General features: G+C 48.0%; 2 protein-coding genes across 3 annotated transcripts; one reads left to right on the forward strand and one right to left on the reverse strand.

The window, feature by feature from the left end:
- Positions 1 to 1,782: 1,782 nt before the first annotated feature.
- Positions 1,783 to 4,934, reverse strand: LOC123410884 (serine--glyoxylate aminotransferase). Of its 2 annotated transcripts, none has more exons than XM_045103810.1 (5): positions 4,830 to 4,934; positions 3,012 to 3,505; positions 2,539 to 2,905; positions 2,232 to 2,442; positions 1,783 to 2,148 (listed from the first exon to the last, which is right to left on the reverse strand). In XM_045103810.1, exons 1-5 carry the CDS (start codon positions 4,931 to 4,933, stop codon positions 2,011 to 2,013), a joined length of 1,314 nt encoding a protein of 437 aa, XP_044959745.1. In that variant the 5' UTR covers position 4,934; the 3' UTR covers positions 1,783 to 2,010. The 2 variants fall into 2 exon arrangements, with proteins under 2 accessions (XP_044959745.1, XP_044959746.1); XM_045103811.1 differs by having other exon boundaries at positions 3,012 to 3,501; positions 4,830 to 4,867.
- Positions 4,935 to 14,370: 9,436 nt separating this feature from the next.
- Positions 14,371 to 14,694, forward strand: LOC123413381 (the record flags this gene model as incomplete). Its single annotated transcript, XM_045106316.1, has 1 exon — positions 14,371 to 14,694. A coding segment is annotated over exon 1 (324 nt), but the record flags the coding sequence as incomplete, so codon positions are not given.
- Between the last annotated feature and the right edge of the window lie 7,032 nt (positions 14,695 to 21,726).

Below are 21,726 nucleotides of genomic sequence, written 5' to 3' on the forward strand. Positions count from 1 at the left end.
AGATTTGATCGTAGGTATCCCTATACCTATTTCAATCTCGTTACCGGCAAGTCTCTTTACTCGTTCCGTAATACGAGATCCCGTGACTTACACTTGAGTCACATTGCTTGCAAATCTTGTATGTGATGTTGTATTACCGAGTGGGCCCCGAGATACCTCTCCGTCACACGGAGTGACAAATCCTAGTCTTGATCCATGCTAACTCAACGGACACCTTCGGAGATACCTATAGAGTACCTTTATAGTCACTCAGTAACGTTGTGACGTTTAATACACACAAGGTATTCCTCCAGTGTCAGTGAGTTACATGATCTCATGGTCATAGGAATGAATACTTGACACGCAGAAAACAATAGCAACAAAATGACACGATCACATGCTACGTTCATAGTTTGGGTCTAGTCCATCACATGATTCTCCTAATGATGTGATCTAGTTATCAAGAGACAACACTTGCATATGGTCAGAAAACCTTAACCATCCTTGATCAATTGGCTAGCGAACTAGAGGCTTGCTAGGGACATTGTTTTGTTTATATATCCACACATGTATTTATGCTTTCATTCAATACAATTATAGCACGGATAATAAACGATTATCTTGAAACAGGAAATATAATAATAACTATTTTATCATTGCCCCTAGGACATATTTTCAACAAAAATAACACATGTGCATCCCAAAATTATAGCAACATTCAGCTAAATATTTCAACATTACAGCAACACTCAACTACAAAACAAGAGCAAGCTCCAACACATAACTGCCATACGGAATATAATGTAACCAGAACAAGAGCATATACACTATAAAATATGACTACCATTGAACTAAATAGTTTGCATCACTACAAGAGCATATGCAATACATAGTGTAATCACTACAACCATATTTTGCACCACTACAAGAGCATTTGCATCACACAAAGTGAATCACTACAAGAGGTACAAAATCATGAATGGATCATAGTGGCTCTACACATGCTAAGAACCTTCTCCATGTGTCTTTTCCTTCAAACGCAATAAGCCTCTCCGATGCCATGTCCTGCTTCTCATAGAAGACAATCATATCGAGCTCAAGCCCCTTGTAATCGGGATCTTCAAGGATGAAAGGGGCGTGCACAAGCTCGTACAAACACAATGCCCAAACAAAAACCCAGCTAAATCACTCAAATAAAAAAACAAATCTGAAATCCTAACCCTAAACCTAGCTCAAGTGAACCGACCTGCTTAAGCCCGTCCCTGGAACCGGTGAAGTGCATGTACGGAAGGCTAGACGTGTCGTCGCTTCTTTCGACTTTGAAAACCATGACGGCGGCGGTTCAATGTGGCGGTGTTGTAGGCGGCTAGGCGGGCGACTTGAAGGGAGACAAGAGCGAGGAGGAAGAGAGCAGCGCACGGGGAGGGAGGCATGAGCGAGGAGGCCAATCGGACCTGCTTTAAAACACACGCGGTTCGAGCCAGATCGGTCCTAGTCAGCGCGCGGGCACGTGCCAGTTGGCCAGCGTGGCGCGTGACGCGCTGGGCCCGGTCGTCAGTTTTGGCGTCTATACATCTAAATACATAGTTTAGCCCGATTTGCAGTGTATAGCCCGAGCCTTATTACTTACACATAAAAATTACCAATCTTGATACCAATCCGTCGTCATTGTCCAAAATGTTCTACCATCGCGCAATTTACTCTTATAAAACTGTAAACAACTTATACACAGTAGGAGGAAACAGAGTAGACCAATCAGTAATACCAAGCCTAGCCATCTAAGAGAGGGAGAGGCACATGATGTAATAATACTCCGGGTTCAATTTCCTTTAATTAAAGCTTCAGTTGACGAAATTATACTCCTTTAGCATAGATGGGTGTGTGAAAATTAACTTTACATACAGAGAGAGTATAATACTACGCCTGCTCTGCTGTGCTCTGCCGTGTGCCCAGCAGCAGACCCAAGCAGGGCACACTGTACGTGTTTGTTCTTCTCCTCGCGACCCCCTTGCTTTTGTGCGTGGAATTTGCTCAGATTCTGGAGGGGATGAGGGGCGTGGAATTCGAGAGGTACGCCGCCGCGGCCGCCACGCCGCTGCCAAGCTTCACCGGGTACCCGATGTCCTTGAGCACCATCTCCACCCCGCCGAGGCAACCCAGAAGTTGCAGCTGCAGCAAAGACAGGCAAGCACGCATTGGTCATTGGCGATGCAAATTGCAAACAGTTTCTCTAGGGCGACGTGCGTGCGTACCTCGTTGAGGTGGCCGAGGTGGCCGATCCTGAAGACCTTGCCGGCGACCTTGTTGAGCCCGAGCCCGAGGCTGAGGTTGTACCGCTTCCATGCGTGCTTGACGATCTCGCTGCTGTCGATGTATGGCGGCACGACGACGGCGGTGACCGTGTCGCTGAAGTTCTCCTCCTTCTCGGTGCAGTTCTTGAGCCCCCACGCTGCCACCGCCAGCCTGTTTCAGATTCATCCATCCATTTTTCATCAAGCCGTCGTCACAGGCATGCAGCATGCAGATACAAGAATTGGTGGAGCAGGGCAGGGCACGTACCTTGTTGCGGTGCCGAGGCGTGTGTGCCTCTTGATGACGTTGTCGAGGCCCTCCTCGAAGAGGAGGTCGAGGCCGGCGCGTAGGCCGTAGAGGAGCTGGATGGACGGCGTGTAGGGCCAGTAGGTGCCCATCTTGTAGAACTTGAGGTAGTCCTTCCAGTCGAAGAAGACGCGCACCGACTTGGCCGTCTTGGCCGCCTCCAGCGCCTTGGGGCTGGCGCACACGATTCCCAGCCCCGTCGGCAGCGACAGCGCCTTCTGCGACCCCGTCAGCGCCACGTCCACGCCCCACTCGTCCATGCGGAAGTCCAGTGCGCAGATGGACGACACCCCGTCCACCAGCAGCAGCGCCGGGTGCCGGTACGCATCTGCAGCGCATCATCCACACGTATATACAGTACATATATATCAAGACAAGATCGATGCATGCAAGAGGTATCTAGCTTAGCTAGGAAGGGCAGAGCACGGACGGACCGAGGAGCTTGCGCACGGCGTGGAGGTCGTTGGTGACGCCGGTGGCGGTCTCGTTGTGGACGATGCAGATGGCCTTGATGGTGTGCTGCGAGTCACTGCGGAGCTTGGACTCGAGGACGCCGAGGTCGGCGCCGTAGCCCCAGTCGGACTCCACCACATCCACGCTGAAGCCGAGGCGCTGCTGCTGGTCGATCCACAGCAGGCTGAACTGCCCCAGCGAGAAGGACACGATCCGGTCCCCCGGGGAGAGCGTGTTGGTGAGCGCGCTCTCCCAGGCGCCGGTGCCGGTGGTGGGGAAGAGGAAGGGGGTGCCGGTGGTGGTCTTGAAGATCTTCTTCACGTCCTCCAGGAGGGTCTTGGTGAGGGCAGGGATCGCCGGCGAGCGGTAGTCCTCGTTCTGCCTGCTCATGGCGCGGATCACCTGGTCCGGGATGTTCACCGGCCCAGGGACGAACAGGTGGTTCCGGCCTGGCCCATTCATGTAGTCCATCTTGCTGCGATGCGGAGTAGGAGTAGAAACCAAACACGGGCTCTCTGGTTAAAATCAACAGAAAATAATCCTGGAAAGAACGGGATAAAAAAAAAATCTGTTTTCCCAACCTATATGCCCATTTTTATTTTTTGCTTGCCTCAAAATATATACGTATTCATTTATGCTATGAGCGTTGTCTCAAAAAAATTTTTTGTATTAGCGAGATCAAACCTCAGTCTGCTGCATTTTCTTTTAGTTTCATTTTTGAGGGTCGATCTAGTAATGTTGAAGCTCATAGCTTAGCTAGATTAGTTTTGAATTTAGCTCCTGAATGTCATGTGTAGTTTGGGCAACCACAAGATGTAAATGTTATCCCACACTGTGTGGTTTTTGATCAATAAAGATTAGGCCTTTCTTCCCCAATTTTCTTATGCTATTGGCGATGCAAGCGGCAGCAGCCACTGTTTTTAGGCAGTTTTAAAACTTTTTAGCATGTTGCACCAGGGTGCTATTCTTGATTGTTTTGTTCCGTTATTTCTTGATGGTGGAATTCGATCTATTTTCTGGATCGCATAAAAAAATGCTCACTTTCATGCTAACCGGGAGCCCATTTTCAAACAGGCTGGCTAAGAAATACTCCATAAAGCTATATATCATTTTGTTAGAAAAAATCATTTAATCTTCACGACATCTACAATATTTAATTAAAAACTTACTTGTTTGCTTATATTTGTTTGTACTGAAACAATATTTACCCCAAAACAAAATCTAATAAGTTTTTATTCAATGAAATTGTTATTTATTAATGTTTGTCCATAAAGAAAAAGAATCCGGAGAATTATAGCAGAATAACCCGCAGAAAGAGAACTTAGCAGAATACTAGTCACTGCCTTAAGAGTCTAAGCATAACAGAACTCTTGGCATGTCTCAAATTAAGAAGACGAGGGCTACTTGGCTACTAACGCGGAATTACTAATAAATTAACTGCGCGCCCGAGGAAGCCTTCGTACTCTGGCTGATCCTAAGAACGAAAGATTAAGCTGCACGCATGGAAAAATAGCCCGTGACATGGCACACTGCCCGCGTGCTTATCCGGACGACAATACTCAGAAAGAGGAGAACCAACCAATGAATCAAGTCATATATAAACTGGCTATATTCCTCTCCGTGAAGCAACACTGCTGCGTGAGTATTTTCGTACGATGACTACGATCATGCATCATGCATGCAGTAAGTATACACAAGTACAGTACGTATTATGATTCATCAAAGGGAAGTGCTTTATTTTTATTTTTATTTTAAAAGCAAAGGAAAGTGTTCGACAGAGAGGGGATGCGCGTGTTTACCTTTTCCCGTCGGTGACCAGGGGAGGAGAAGGGGGAATACGTGCGAAGGAGAGGAGGATAGGGTGGACGGAGGCTATATAGGAGGCATGATGGCCAACGGGCATGGCCTTGGTGGGGCCCGAACACGTCCTGCGTGGCAGATAAGGCGGCCTGCCATGAGGCCCTCAGAGCTCGCCCATGGAGTGGCACTCCTCCTTCCGCGGTGAAGCTGATGTGATCCCTACTCTGGCCTTACGCTCGTACGGTCGAGCGCACGACGACGACACCTACGGCTTGTGAGATAGCTTGCGAGATGAGGACTCATCGTAATCTTCCCGCGTTCATACAACAAGGCGAGAGTATGATTTCAAAAAAAAAAAAAGGCGAGAGTATATATTCCTTTTTCGAATTTTAAGAGCAGTTAATCTTTTCCTTTGGTCGCGGTGTAGTTATATTTTCGTGCCAACGCGTCTTGGAAGAGACCGTATTACTCTCCTATCTCCACTGATGCAGAAATACAACATTCTGTCTTGGATACATGAATTTATTTATGTTCTTACCGTCGTACCTAGTACATCAAATGAACTGGTTCAGGTGTAAAATATCTCCGTGTAAAAAAAACGGGCTCCTGTTCCTGCCTATAATGCAGTCTACTAGTGAACTGGATGGCAAAATCCTGCGAAAAAAAAACTGGATGGCAAAAGGAAGTTTTTTTTTTTAATATTTCAGCACATGGAGCTCTGGGATAAAATGACAGGTGAACTCGACTCCAACCGGAGCCAATCTGCAAGCCACGGGCGTAGATGCGCCCACGTCGGCCTCCGGGCAGGATGTTATCGCTTCATCTCTGCTTTTGCGGTGTCCCTGGAAACCCAACACAAAATTTGGTTCTATGAGTTTTCATCTTTAAAGACTAGGGACAAAATGGAAAACCAATAAGCATCGGCGCAGGGAAAATGAAAATGGAGGGGAAGGTCGTAGCTAGGGCAGGTGAAATGGGCTGTATTGAAGACGGACTTGAAGTCGGAGCACCAAATGGAAAACCAATTTGGAAGTATCTCTGCTGCCCGCTTGACTGTTTTGTCTGCTCCGCCGCAGGTGAAATAAAACTGCACAATGGAATGAGGATTCTTTTTATACGATTCCTTTAAATAATGATAGCCATTCATTATCTTTGATCACAAAGATTGAGGTTTATTTGAACTATTCTGTGTTTTTATTTGAGCGGTTGAACTATTCTATGTATGACGTTTTTTTTTTGATCGTACGTTAATCATACACTCAAATGCATACGACGAAGATTAGGGACTCACCAGAAGATATCACAACACAACTCTAAACACAAATTAAAGTCATACGAGTTTCATTTTACAAGCGAGTGGCCTCGATGGCTCAAATACATAAGCTCGAAAATACACGAATCAGGAAGCAAATAATATCTGAATACAAACATAAATCAACAAGTTTTTTTTCCTTAAGAAGGCTAGCACAAACATAACAGGCAAGACCTCCTGTCTGAGAGCCTACTTACTACTCATGGTCGTCAGCGGCCTCCACGTAGTAATAGGCTCCATTGGGGTAGTAGTAGTTGGCGGCGGGATCAACCATCTCCTGGGCTCCGTCATCTGGTCGCGTCAAGTCGTATAAAGAGGAAAAGGAGAGAAAACAATGGTGAGTACTCATCCAAAGTACTCGCAAGACTAACATCAAAACTATGCTAAGTACGCATCAGTATCAAAGGAATTGCGCTATATCTTTGGATTGGTTGTATAAATGCGAAAATAGAGAGAAGGCCTAGTCCTATCGAAGACTAGCATAAGTATAATATAGCAAAAAGAGTGAAAATAGCATAAGTATAATATAGCAAGTTTATTAAGTAATGCCCACAGATCCTTCCTCGACTCCCTGCGAGAAAGCAATATCGGAGCCACATTTCAAATTAAGTTACACTTATAGTTGTAATAGATCGGGATACAACTCTGAGCGTACGTTATCATGGACACGGCTATTCGAATAGATATATTTGCCTGCAGGGGTGCACAAACTTACCCAACACACTCGATCAACTCTACTCGGACACACTTTCTTGTGCCATGCCAGGCCTCATTCGATCAACACGCCGTAGTCCTACCTAGGCTCAACAAAGAGGTCACACACCAGTCTACATCCTAATCACAAAGGGGTCATGAGCCATCTCCCTTCACAATCCCGCGTGCTGCCAGGACGGCCGGTGTCAATCGTGGCACCTCTTTATACAAAGACGATGCTTATGCGAGCCACCCGGGCGCGTGCCGCTCAACTGTGACCTCTGAAGAGCTTTTGGGCAAATGTACGACGCAGAGTGCCCATACTTATTCCGCGTGGTGGTTAGTGCGAAATCGGCCAGAGGCCTTCTGAGATCACATATCCAAACCCATTAATGTTTTGTTAACTGCGGTGATGATCAGTGATCCATCATATGTGGTCCGGTCGCGTGTCTCGAAACTTGTGACAAGGGCCAAGATTGCCCGGCCACGCAACGTCACAATCACGCGGGAATCCACCCGCTCCACACATCTCATTATGTTCCAGTAGTAAAGTTAAAGTAACCGTGTTTCTATAACATCAAAGGAATCCGAGGTATCACCCTCGACGAATTCCAATCGATGTAACCTTCAATGTGACCGGGAGGAATCATCATCGATGGTTCACACTTGAGGAGATGCACGACAGAGTCATTATCGGAAGTGGTGAAAGAGGAATCGCCCTCCGTAATCCACCTCCGATTAACTACACTACAGAGTTAACATCAGGAGTATAGTACGAGGTATCACCCTGGGTACTCCATAGTAGCTCTGCAGAGTCGTACAACTAAGGGGTGTGAGGTGATGTGACGGGTCATGGCTTGTCGATCGAATGATCGAGTCTTCGTGTCTCTGAGTCTTCAAGTCATCGAGTCTTCGATGATGAAGTAGGGGCAAGTAGGACTAAGTGGGGCACTGAGGACCACTAATCAACCTAGGGATCACACGGGAACGCCGGTGGCCACTGCCCATCGCTCGGGGCGGGGGAGCAATGCGCAGCCCCGGGCAACCGCGGCCGCAGCGGGCAGCGCGGGCGGAGGCAGGCATGATCGTGCACCCGCGGGCAAGGCGAGTTGCATGCATGCATAGGTGGCGTGTGTCCGGTAGCAACAGTGGCCATGGATGGCGCAGCCAGGAGCGGGCGAGCTTAAATGGGCGCGTACGACTCGGGCGACAATAGGAGCACAACAGCAACGACGTGCCAGCGGCGGGCGAGAGCGGGGCGCGGGCGGCGCACGTGTAGCAGCAGCAAAAGAAGTAGTGCATAGGCAACAGTGGGAGCCAACCACGACAACGGCTAGCAGCAGCGGCGGCATGAGAAGCATCTATTGCGTAGCAGCAGGAAAGTAGTGCATCAGTAGCAGACAACAGCAGCGACTAGGACCTCCACAAGAGAGCAGCATGAGTAGATCAACATCACAAGGAGCACCTAAACACGAGGGAGTGGGCGCGCGGAGCTTCGGCCAACCTCGGGGGTGACAACTACGATGGCGAATAGAGGGGGAAAACAGGTGGCACGAAGAGGAGCTCACCACGAGCTAGATGGCGATGTCGGGGTGGCCGTGGACGTGTTGGGGAACGTTGCATGGGAAACAAATTTTCCTACGAACACGCAGGACCTATCCATGGTGATTATCATCTACGAGAGGGGAGAGTGCATCTACATACCCTTGTAGATCGCTAAGTGGAAGTGTATATAACGTGGTTGACGTAGTCGAACATCTTCGCGATCCAAATTGCAGTCCATCCCACGATCTCATGACAAACCGTCCTGCGATCTCTTCATGATCCATCTCGATCTAGTGCCGAACGGACGGCACCTCCGTGTTCAGCACACATGCAACTCGATGAACATCTCCGCCTTCTTGATCCAGCAAGAGAGACGAAGAGGTAGTTGAATTCTCCGGCAGCATGACGGCATGGCGGCGATGGTGGTGGAGCTACTCCAACAGGGTTTCGTCGTACCGTACCGAACTAGCTACTGGGTGTCACGAAGTAGTGGAGGGAGAGAGGGTTGCGCCTTTGTTTGAGGTGCCAAAAGCCTCTCTCACCTCCACTATATATAGGAGGTAGGGGAGGGGTGGCACCCTAGGGCAAGGCCCTAGGGTTCAGCCTAACCAAGAGGAGAGGGAGAGGGAGGAGTCCTCCTCCAACACAACTTGGAAGGAGTCCTCTTTCGGTTGGCCACCATCCCACTAAGGGCTCGTGGCCACCCTTGGGCCTCTTTGGTTCTCTTTCGGGAGGGTGGCCCCTCCCGGTAGAATCCGGAACCCATTCGCCACTCCCGGTGATTTACTGTTAACGCCTGAAAATCTTCCGGAAGCCAAATGGATACTTCCAATATATCGATCTTCGTCTGCGGACCATTCCGTAAATCCTCATGACTTCTGGGATCTCATTCGGGACTCCTAGCAACCTTCGGTTACCAACATCAATAATTCAACTATACCGAAACGTCACCGAACCTTAAGTGTGCAGACCCTGCGAGTTTGAGAACTATGCAGACATGACCTGAGACACTCTCCGGTCAATAACCAATAGTGGGACCTTGATGCCGATATTTACTCCTACATATTCTACGAAGATCTTTATCGGTTGAACCTCTGTGTCAAGGATTCTGTTAATCCCGTATGATGTTCTCTTTGTCCTTCGGTATGTTACTTACCCGAGATTCGATCATCGGTATTTCTATACCTAGTTCAATCTCGTTACCGACAAGTCTCTTTACTCGTTCCATAATACAATATCCCGTGACTAACTCCTTAGTCACATTTCTTGCAAGGCTTATTGTGATGTTGCATTACCGAGTGGGCCCCGAGATACCTCTCCGTCACACGGAGTGACAAATCCCAGTCTTGATCCATGCCAACCCAACAAACACCTTCGGAGATACTTGTAGAGCACCTTTATAGTCACCCAGTTATGTTGCAACGTTTGATACACACAAGGTATTCATCTGATGTCCGGGAGTTGCATGATCTCATGGTCATAGAAACAGATACATTGACATGCAGAAAACAGTAGCAATAAACTGACATGATCATATGCTACGTTCATAGTTTGGGTCTTGTCCATCACATCATTCTCCTAATGATGTGATCCTGTTATCAACTCACAACACTTGTCTATGGCCAGGAAACCTTGACCATCTTTGATCAATGAGCTAGTCAACTAGAGTCTCACTAGGGACGGTGTGTTGTCTATGTATCCACACATGTATTTGAGTTTCCAATCAATACAATTCTAGCATGTATAATAAACGATTATCATGAACAAGGAAATATAATAATAACCAATTTACTATTGCCTCTAGGGCATATTTCCAGTAGTCTCCCACTTGCACTAGAGTCAACAATATAGTTCGCATCACTATGTGTTTGTAATGAATTTAACACCCATAGGGTTTGATCACATCTTGCTCGTGAGAGAGGTTTTCGGTCAACGGGTTTGAATCTTTCAGATCCGTGTGTGCTTTACAAATATCTATGTCATCCTATAAATGATGCTACCATGCGCCATTTGGAACTATTCAAAATGACTGCTCCACTATAAGAACCCGCATTACTACTCAGAGTTATCCGGATTAGTGTTAAAGCTTGCATCGATGTAACCCTTTACGACGAACTCTTTTATCACCTCCATAATCGTGAAAAAAAATCCTTAGTGCACTAGTTACTAAGGATAATTTGACCGTTGTCTAGTGATCCGTTCCTGAATCACTCTTGTACCCCTTGTCTGACTCATGGCAAGGCACACATCATGTGCGGTACATAACACGTCATACTTTAGAGCCTACAGCTAATACATAGGGGACGAACTTTGTCCTCTCTCTTTCTTCTGCCATGGTCGGGTTTTGAGTCTTACTCAAATTCACACCTTACAATGCAGTCAAGAACTCCTTCTTTGACTGATCCATTTTGAACTCCTTCAAAAAAACTTGTCAAGGTACGTATTTATCGAAAGTTTTATCAAGCGTCTTGATCTATCTCCATAGATCTTGATGCTCAATGTTCAAGTAGGCTTAATTCAGGTTTTCCTTTGAAAAACACTTTTCAAACAACCATGTATGCTTTCCAGAAATTCTACATCATTTCTGATCAACAATATGTCGACCACATATACTTATTAGAAATTCTATAGTGCTCCCACTCGCTTCCTTGGAAATACAAGTTCCTCATGAACTTTGTATAAATCCAAAAGCTTTGATCATCTCATCAAAGCGCATATTTGAAGTCCGAGATGCTTACTCCGGTCCTTAGAAGGATCGCTGGAGCTTGGATACTTGTTAGCATCCTTTAGGATCAACAAAAACTTCTGGTTGTATACTTGTTAGCATCCTTTTGACATCCCATCTGCAAGATTTCATAAATTATGCAACAACTGATAACATAATTCCAAAAGACTTTTAACATCTCTACGAGTGAGAAAGTCTCATCATAGTCAACTCTTTGAACTTGTCGGAAACATCTTTGCAACAAGTCGAGCTTTCTTAATGGTGACATTTACCATCATCGTCCATCTTCCTTTTAAAAATCCACCTATACCTAACAACATTACGACCATGAAGTAGTTCTTCCAAAGTCTACACTTTGTTTTCATACATGGATCCTATCTCGGATTTCATGGCCTTCGGCCATTCGTCGGAATCTGGACCCACCATCGTTTCTCCATAGCTCGTAGGTTCATTGTTGTCCAGCAACATGACCTCCATGACAGGATTACCGTACCACTCTGGAGCAGTACGTTTCCTTGTCGACCTACGAGGTTTGGCAGTTGATGGGGTTATAGTCCCAGGGTAGGGTCATAGGCCTGCCCTATAGGTCCTACCCCAGGACTACCCTTCATAAGGGACAAGGCCCTTAGTCAGTTCCGACTGAATTAAGGACGTTTCATCATACATTCGGTGACGATCCCTCCATCATCCAGTCGGAGACGTGCATTCGGAGAGTATCAAACTTTCCGAATGGATTCCACTCCGTATATCGTAACCCCCCTGGAGGACAACGGTCATACGTTTTCATGTACATTTATTAGCATTTAGGGCATACGTTACCTGTAACGTAGGCATTTATTCGCCACTACTCCACCCCTGTGCATCGAACCGTTATGGAGGGCAGCGCACTCTATATAAGCCGCCCTTCCGTACTGGTGCAGGGGTTGGCAATTCACTGTAATCCATATTCCACTCGACATCAAGCTCCCAAGAGCACTGAGACGTAGGGATTTTACCTCCACCGTAGAGGGGCCTGAACTCATACAACCTCGCCGTAGCTAAGGCTCTGCCCATCCTTCCGTACCCTATACATCTACTGTCAGACTTATACCCACGACAGTTGGCGCCCACCGTGGGGCAGGCGTCTAAGCGACTTCCGGCGAGTTTGCGACTACATCCTTTCGTCATGTCGTTTGGTGGAGATTCGTGCATGGGTCGTGAGATCCTCTTCGGCGCACTCTCCTTCATTGTCGACGATTCGGCATGGCTTCGGGATGCACCTCTCGACGTCGAGGCGCTCCCTAGTCGCGGGGCTACGCACTTCCGTGCCGGCGCCCGTGGCATCCTTCTTCTCCAGCAGTCGGCTCCGGTGTCGATCTTTGCCCCCGTCATGCGCCACAACAAGCGGTCTCACCGTCCGCGGCTCCGGCGTTGGGTGCAACACGCCCAGGCGCGCCAGAACGCGTCTACACACGTGGCGGTCCTCGAATCGGTTGTAGTTGCGCCGCCGTTCCAGCGCTCGGACTCAGTTCCGACTGAGTTGCCTTCCGAGTACTTGGGTCGCGGGCCTGCAGCCGAAGTGCACATGGCCAACTCCCATGAAAGTCCCCATCAAACCGGCCGGAACGAGCACGAGGTCGGTGAAACATCTGGCATCGCCGTCAGCCCCGCCGTTCTGCCAGTCGGCGCACTCGTCAGAGCAACGTGGAGGTGTTCCGCACGACCGTCCTCAACCTGGCCGCCGCCGCCAAGATAGCCGATTCCCTCCAGCCGACTGATTCAGAGGCTGGCAGAGGGATCGAGCAGATCTGTGCCCTGTTGCACACGGCGCAACAGCAGAATTCGGCGGTCTCCCACTCGCACAACAAGATCCACAACAGTTCTGTTCACGCGAACACGCATCGGTTAGTATTCAGCCCCGGTTCTCATCAGCGACACAGGGGAGGCAACCGTTCCATGAATCCCGAAGATCGTCGCCGTTCACGCACCCCTCCACGGGGTGGGCCCTACGGGCCCCGACATCATGATGATCGGCGTTCGGCCGGTGACACTTATGATCCAAGGCCCGACGCAAGAGGATACATCGCCCAGAGGAGGGTCGACAGGGGCCGAGCCCACCGTGATGGTCACGATGGAGACCGTTCGAGTGGAAGCAGGACCATCGTCTCTAGCCCCGAGTGTTTTAGTCGAGCCATCCGTTCAGCTGACATCCCTCCCAACTTCCGATTGGCGACGGGGATCAGCAAGTTTATAGGAGAATCCAAGCCAGAAACGTGGCTGGACGACTACCGAGTGGCAGTCCAGATCGGAGGTGGATACGACCATGTCGCCATGAAACATCTCCCCCTGATGCTCGATGGCTCGGCACGAGCGTGGCTGAACCAGTTGGCTCCTTCAAGCATCTACAGCTGGGCAGATCTGGCCCGAGTCTTCATCAGGACCTTCGAGGGGACGTGCAAACGCCCTGCTGGTCTCGTGGAGCGACAGCACTGTGTCCAGAAGCAGAATGAGCCCCTGCGCGATTTCATCCAGCATTGGACAACCCTCTACCACACGTTGGAGAATGTCACAGAGCACCAAGCAGTCTGCGCCTTCAAGGCAGGCGTGCGGTACAGAGATCTGTACCTGAAGTTCGGTCGTACAGGCGACATCTCCATGAGCAAGATGATGGAGATAGCGGCACGCTATGCAAATGGCGAAGAAGAGGACCGCATTCGCAGCGGCAAGCACAAGGCAGTCGCTGACGAAGATGGGAACAACACTCGAAAGCAGAAGCAGAAAGCTCCGCCACTCCGCAGGCAGAGGCCGCAGCCGTTACCAATGCCAAGTTCAAGGGCAAGGGGAAGGCTCAGTTCACCCCCAAGAAGAACAGTTCGGAAACCACATCCTGGACCAGCCATGTCCAATCCACACGAAGATGGATGAAGAAGGCAACGCCAAATTTCCGAAGCATACCACTCGGCAATGTCGCCTCCTGATCCAGGGGTTCGGCGAAGGGCAGCCGAGTGAAAAGGACAATGAGCAAGATGAGGAGGACAAGGAGGATCCGTTCCCCCAAGTCCATGCAACACTGGTGATTTTTGCTGACGTGGAAAGCAAGAGTCGACTGAAGCTGGTGAACAGGGAGGTGAACATGGCCACCCCAATCAACCCCACGTTCCTTAAATGGTCTCAGACTGCGATCACCTTTGACCAGTCGGATCATCCAGCGCACGTACCCACCCCATGGAGGCAGGCCCTGGTCGTCGACCCGGTGGTGTAAGGAGTCCGACTGTGCAAATTCCTCATGGACGGCGGCAGCGGCTTGAACATCATGTACGCCGACACTCTCAAGGAGATGGGCATTCCGATGTCCAAACTTAGGGAGAGCAGCATGCAGTTCCATGGAGTCGTCCCTGGACGAAAGGCCAAGTCACTCGGTCAGATCGCGTTGGACGTCGTCTTCGGCTCCGACAAGAACTTCCGCAAGGAGAAGCTGACATTCGAGGTGGTGGACTTCCAGAGTGCATACCACGCAATTCTAGGCCGCCCGGCGTATGCGCGTTTCATGGCCCGTCCATGTTACGTGTACCTGAAGCTGAAGATGCCAGGCCCAAAAGGTGTGATCACTATCACAGGCAACCGGCAGCGGGCCGAGGAGTGTCTGCAGCAGGGATCGAGGATCGCCGATCAGCAGATGGCTATCCTCGAGCTTGACGAGTACAAGAAGACAGTCGACCCCGCTGACTTGATGCGTTCAAAGAAGCCAGCTTCGGAGTCCGCATTCCAGTCGGCAGGAGAAACGAAGAAGGTCAGCATCCACCCGACGGACGATGCTGCTGCCCCGACGAACATCTCCACCACCCTCGATCCAAAATAGGAAGCCGAGCTCATCCAATTCCTCCATGAGAACTCGGACATTTTCGCATGGAAGCCCGCTGACATGCCAGGTGTACCCAGGGAGTTGGTTGAGCACCGACTGCACGTGGATCCTGCTGCTCGGCCTGTCCGAGAACGCCTGCGTCGGTCCGCCGCACATAAGAGGAAGGCCATCAGAGAGGAGGTGGCTAAGCTTTTGGCAGCCAACTTCATTCGCGAGGTACACCACTCTAAGTGGCTCGCCAATGTTGTCATGGTGCCCAAGAAGGACAAGTCTCTCCGAATGTGCATCGACTTCAAGCATCTCAATAAGGTCTGCCCGAAAGACCATTTCCCGCTCCCCCGCATCGATCAAATTGTCGATTTGACTGTGGGTTGCGAGCGTTTTTCATTTCTTGATGCCTACTCGGGCTATCATCAGATCCGTCTGTATGGCCCGATGAATTAAAACCAGCCTTCATCACCCCATTCGGGTGCTTCTGCTACATCACTATGCCATTCGGTTTGAAGAATGCAGGAGCAACCTTTATGCGCATGATCCAAAAATGCCTCCTTGACCAGATCAGTCGAAATGTGGAAGCGTATATGGATGATATCATAGTCAAGTCACGCAAAGGTTCTGACCTGCTGAATGACTTGCCAGAAACATTCGCCAACCTTCGTAGGTACGATATCAAGCTCAACCCGGCCAAGTGTTCATTCGGTGTTCCCAGCAGAAAGTTACTCAGTTTCTTCGTTTCCGAACGAGGGATCGATGTCAACCCCGAAAAGATCGGGACCATCGTCCGAATGGAGCGGCCGGTCAGAATACACGATGTTCAAAGGCTCACAGGTTGCCTAGCAGCTTTGAGCAGGTTTATCAGTCGACTCGGCGAGAAGGCGCTACCTCTGTACCGACTCATGAAGAAATCAGATACTTTTGAGTGGACAGACGAAGCTCAGATCGCATTCGACGACCTCAAAGTCCTACTTTCCACTCAGCCGGTTCTTACTGCTCCGCTCAGTAAAGAACCCCTTCTTCTGTACATCGCAGCTACAAATCAAGTCGTCAGCACTGTTCTCACAGTCGAACGCGAAGAAGAAGGCAAAGCATACAAGGTTCAGCGGCCAGTGTACTATGTCTCCGAAGTCCTGACTCCTTCCAAGCAGAGGTATCCCCATTATCAAAAACTCATTTACGGGATTTACATGACTGCGAAGAAGGTGGCTCATTATTTCCAAGACCACTCGGTGTCCGTCATTTATGATGCTCCGTTGTCGGAAATCCTCCACAATCAGGACGCATCGGGCCGAGTGGCAAAGTGGGCAATGGAGATGTTGTACTGCGACATCAAGTTCGAGGCCAAGAAAGCTATAAAGTCTCAAGCTCTGGCTGACTTCATAGCAGAATGGGTAGAACAACAGCAACTGACTCACATCTACTCGGCTCATTGGACAATGTTCTTCGATGGGTCCAAGATGTTAAATGGCTCCGGCGCTGGCGTTGTGATCATATCGCCAAAAGGAGACAAACTCAAGTATGTGTTGCAGATACACTTCGATTCCTCCAACAACGAGGTAGAATATGAAGCTCTCCTTTATGGATTGCGCATGGCCATCGCACTCGGCGTCCATCGCCTCATGGTCTATGGCGATTCAGATTTGGTGGTTAATCAAGTGATGAAGGAGTGGGACGTAAGGAACCCCACCATGACCACATACTGCAACACGGTGAGGAAGCTCGAGAAAAAGGTTGAAGGTCTGGAACTCCACCATGTTCCGCGACTGAAAAACCAAGCAGCTGACGAATTGGCGAAACTTGGATCCACTCGGAGGCCAGTCCCGAGTGACGTCTGCCTCGAGCACCTTCACCTTCCCTCAGTTAAAGAAGATCCTTTCACAAAGGAACCAGTACAACCAAAGAGCTCGACAGATCCGACTGAAGTCGAAGTCCCTGCTCTGGTTGATTTGATCATGGAGATTCTTGCTATCATCCCCGATTGGACTGTGTCGTTCATTGCGTACATCCTGAGGCAAGAATTACCAGAAGACGAAATCCAAGCGAGACAAATCGTCCACAGGTCGAAGTCCTTCACCGTCATTGATGGCCAGATGTAAAAAGAAAGTGTTCCTGGCGTCCTTCAACGATGCATCTCCCCTGAGGAGGGACAGTTAATCCTGGAAGAAATTCACTTTAGAACCTGCGGTCATCATGCCTTCTCAAGGGCAATCGTCGCCAAAGCATTCAGGGTTGGCTTCTTCTGGTTGCAGGCGAACGAAATGGCGAAGGATATGGTCGACCGATGCGAAGGCTATCAGTTCTACTCGAACAAGTCCCACAAGCCAACATCTGCGTTGAAGACAATCCCTCTTGTTTGACCGCTTGCAGTGTGGGGTTTAGATACAGTCGGTCCATTTAGGACAGGCCAAGGAGGTTTCACTCACCTGTTGGTGGCAGTCGACAAGTTCACCAAGTGGATTGAAGCCAAACCCATCAAGAAGCTCGACGCCCTTACGACCATCAAGTTTGTCACGGACATCATCTCCAGATTCGGGGTACCGCACAACATAATCACTGATAATGGCACAAACTTTGACTCGGACAGATTCAAAGGTTTCTGTACAGGCCAAGGTATCCGAGTGGATTTTGCATCTGTGGCGCATCCCCAAACAAACGGGCAAGCAGAGCGAGCGAATGGACTTATTCTTCAAGGGTTGAAGCCTCGACTCCTGCGAGAAGTGGGACATGCTGCCGGCGCATGGGTCACCGAGCTGCCTTCGGTGTTGTGGGGTCTCCGCACAACCCCAAATAGATCTACAAGGCGATCCCCGTTCTTCTTTGTTCACGGAGCGGAAGCACTCGGTCTCTGACGGTTCGTTTCACAAACAGATCCACTCGGATCATTGGTCAAGAAGATAAAATGGATTGAGGCAAGCAACACCAAAGACGCATCCATACCAGTCGGATCCGTGCCCAAGCATCGCCTCGTCGTTCCAACCCTGATCCATTCGGGGACTAATGATGGGATTATAGTCCGAGGGTAGGGTCATAGGCCTGCCCTATAGGTCCTACCCCAGGACTACCCTTCATAAGGGACAAGGCCCTTAGTCAGTTCCGACTGAATTAAGGACTTCCCATCATCCAGTCGGTGACGATCCCTCCATCATCCAGTCGGAGACGTGCATTCAGAGAGTATCAAACTTTCCGAATGGATTCCACTTTGTATATCGTAACCCCCCTGGAGGACAACGGTCATACGTTTTCATGTACCTTTATTAGCATTTAGGGCATACGTTACCTGTAACGTAGGCATTTATTCGCCACTACTCCACCCCTGTGCATCGAACCGTTATGGAGGGCAGGGCACTCTATATAAGCCGCCCTTCCGTACTGGTGCAGGGGTTGGCAATTCACTGTAATCCATATTCCACTCGACATCAAGCTCCCAAGAGCACTGAGACGTAGGGCTTTTACCTCCACCGTAGAGGGGCCTGAACTCATACAACCTCGCCGTAGCTAAGGCTCTGCCCATCCTTCTGTACCCTGTACATCTACTGTCAGACTTATACCCACGACAACAGTAACTTGATCTGAAGCTTCATGATCACCATCATCAGCTTTCCACTTCAACTAGTGTAGGCGCCACAGGAACATCTTCCTACGCCCTGCTACTTATTGAAGTGACGGTTCAATAACCTTATCAAGTTTCCACCATCCTCCCACTCAATTCTGTCGAGAGAAACTTTTTCTCGAGAAAGGACCCATTTCTAGAAACAAACACTTTGCTTTCAGATATGAGATAGGAGGTATACCCAACTGATTTGAGTGACCTATGAAGATGCATTTATCCACTTTGGGTTCAAGCTTATTAGGCTAAAACTTTTTCACATAAGAGTCGCAGCCCCAAACTTTTATGAAACGATAGCTTAGGTTTCTCCAAACCATAGTTCATACGGTGTCATCTCAACGGAATTATGTGGTGCCCTATTTAAAGTGAATGCGACTGTCTCTAATGCCTAACCCAAAAACGATAGTGGAAATTAGATAAGAGACATCATAATATGCACCATATCCAATAGGGGGCGGCTATGACATTCGGACGCACCATCACACTATGGTGTTCTAGGTGGCATGAGTTGTGAAACAATTTTCACATTGTCTTAAATGTTTACCAAACTCGTAACTCAGATATATATTTACCTCTACGATCACATAGTAGACATATTATCCTCTTGTTACGATGATCTTCAACTTCACTCTGAAATTGCTTGAACTTTTCAATATATCAGACTATGTGATTCATCAAGAAAATACACCTGTATCTACTCAAATCATAAGTGAAGTAAGAACATAACGATATCCACTATATGCCTCAGAACTCATTGGTCTGCATACATGAAAATGTATTATTTCCAACAAGTCACTTGCTCGCTCCATCTCACTGAAAACGAGGCCTTCAGTCATTTTTCCCACATGGCATGATTTACATGTCTCAAGTGATTCGAAATCAAGTGAGTCTAAACAATCCATCTCCATGGAGTTTCTTCATGCATTTATACCAACAGGGATAGTTTGCATGTCTCAAATGATTCAAAAACGAGTGAGTCCAAAGATCCATCAGCGTGGAGCTTCTTCATGCATTTTATCCCAATATGACTCAAGCGGCAGTGCCACAAGTAAGTGGTACTATCATTACTACTTTGTATCTTTTGGCAACAAAATTATGAACATGTCTATCACTACGATCGAGATTCAATAAACCTTTCATTTTAGGCAGAAGACCATTGAAGGTGTTATTCAAGTAAACATATTAACCATTATTCTTTTTAAATGAATAATCGTATTGCAATTAACACGATCCGATCATGTTTATTCTCAACGCAGACACCAAGCAACATTTAGGTTCAACATTAATTTTGAAAGTAGAGAGAGTGTACGATAGTGATGACATCAACCTTGGAAATACTTCCAACACACATCGTCACCTCGCTTTTAGCTAGTCTCCACTTATTCTGCAGCTTTTATTTCGAGTTACTAACACTTAGTAATCGAACCGGTATGTAATACCCCGGTGCTACTAGGAGTAATAGTAAAGTACACATCAATATCATGTATATCCAATATACTTTTGTCGACTTTGCCAGCCTTCTCATCTACCAAGTAACTAGGGCAGTTCTGCTTCAGTGACCGTTCCCCTATTATATGAAGAAGCACTTAGTCTCGGGTTTGGGTTTAACCTTGGGTTTCTTCACTAGAGCGACAACAGGTTTTCTAGTCATCAAGTATCCCTTCTTTCCCTTGCCCTTCTTGAGACTAGTTGTTTTACTAATCATCAACAATTGATGCCCCAACTTGATTTCTACTTTCTCGGTGTCAAACATCACGAATAACTCAAGGATCGTCATCTCTATCCCTGATATGTTATAGCTCATCACGAAGCTCTGTAGCTTGGTGGCAGTGACTTTGGAGAACTATGTCAATCACTATCTTATATGGAAGATCAACTCCCACTTGATTCAAGCGATTGTAGTACCCAGACAATCTGAGCACATGCTGAACGATTGAGCTTTTCTCCCTTACTTTGTAGACAAAGAATATTGTCGGAGGTCTTATACATCTCAACACGGGCACGAGCCTGAAATCCCAATTTCATCTCTTGGAACATCTCATATGTTCCGTGACGTTCAAAACATCTTCGACGCCTCAATTCTAAGCTGTTAAGCATTACTCACTGAACTATCACGTAGTCATCAAAAACGTGTATGTCAGATGTTCGCAACATCCACAGACGACGCTCGGGGTTCAGCACACCGAGCGGTGCATTAAGGACATTAGCCTTCTGCGCAACAATGAGGACAATCCTCAGTTTACGGAGCCAGTCTGCATAATTGCTACTATTATCTTTCAACTATGTTTTCTCTAGGAACATATCAAAAACAGTAGAGCTACATCGAAAGCTACAACATAATTTGCAAAGACATTTTGACTATGTTCATGATAATGAGTTCAATTAATCATATTACTTAAGAACTCTTACTCAAATTGACATCCCTCTGGTTAGTCGAGTGGTACATGATCCAAATTCACTAACTCAAGTCCGATCATCATGTGAGTTGAGTTTAGCTTCAATGGTGAACATATCCATTTTGATCATATCCACTATATGACTCATGCTCGACCTTTTGGTCTGGTGTGTTCGGAGGCCATGTATGTACATGCTAGGCTCGTCAAGTTTAACCTGAGTGTTCCGTGTGTCCAAATGTATTGCACCCGTTGTATGTGAACGTAGGGTCTATCACACTCGATCATCACGTGGTGTCTCGAAATGACGAACTGTGGCCACGGTGCACAGTCGGGGAGAACACAATTTTATCTTGAAATTTTAGTGAGGGATCATCTTACAATGCTACCATCGTCCTAAGCAGAATAAGGTGCATAAAAGGATTAACATAACATGCAAATCATAAGTGACATGATATGGCCATGAACTTGTGCTTCTTGATCTCCATCACCAAAGCACCGGTATGATCTCCATAGTCACCGGCACCACACCATGATCTCCATCATCATGATATCCATCATTGTGCTGCCATCGAGGTTGTTGCGCTAACTATGATGTTATTACTAAAGCTACTACTAGCGATAAAGCAAAGCATCACCAAGCACAAAAATAATTAAAGACAACCCTATGGCTCCTGCCGGTTGCCGTAGCACTGACACGCAAGTCGATATTTAACTATTACAACATGATCATCTCATACATCCGATATATCATATCATGTCTTTGGCCATATCACATCACAT

Source organism: Hordeum vulgare, chromosome 7H, assembly GCF_904849725.1.
Source record: "Hordeum vulgare subsp. vulgare chromosome 7H, MorexV3_pseudomolecules_assembly, whole genome shotgun sequence".
Taxonomy (NCBI): Eukaryota; Viridiplantae; Streptophyta; class Magnoliopsida; order Poales; family Poaceae; genus Hordeum; species Hordeum vulgare.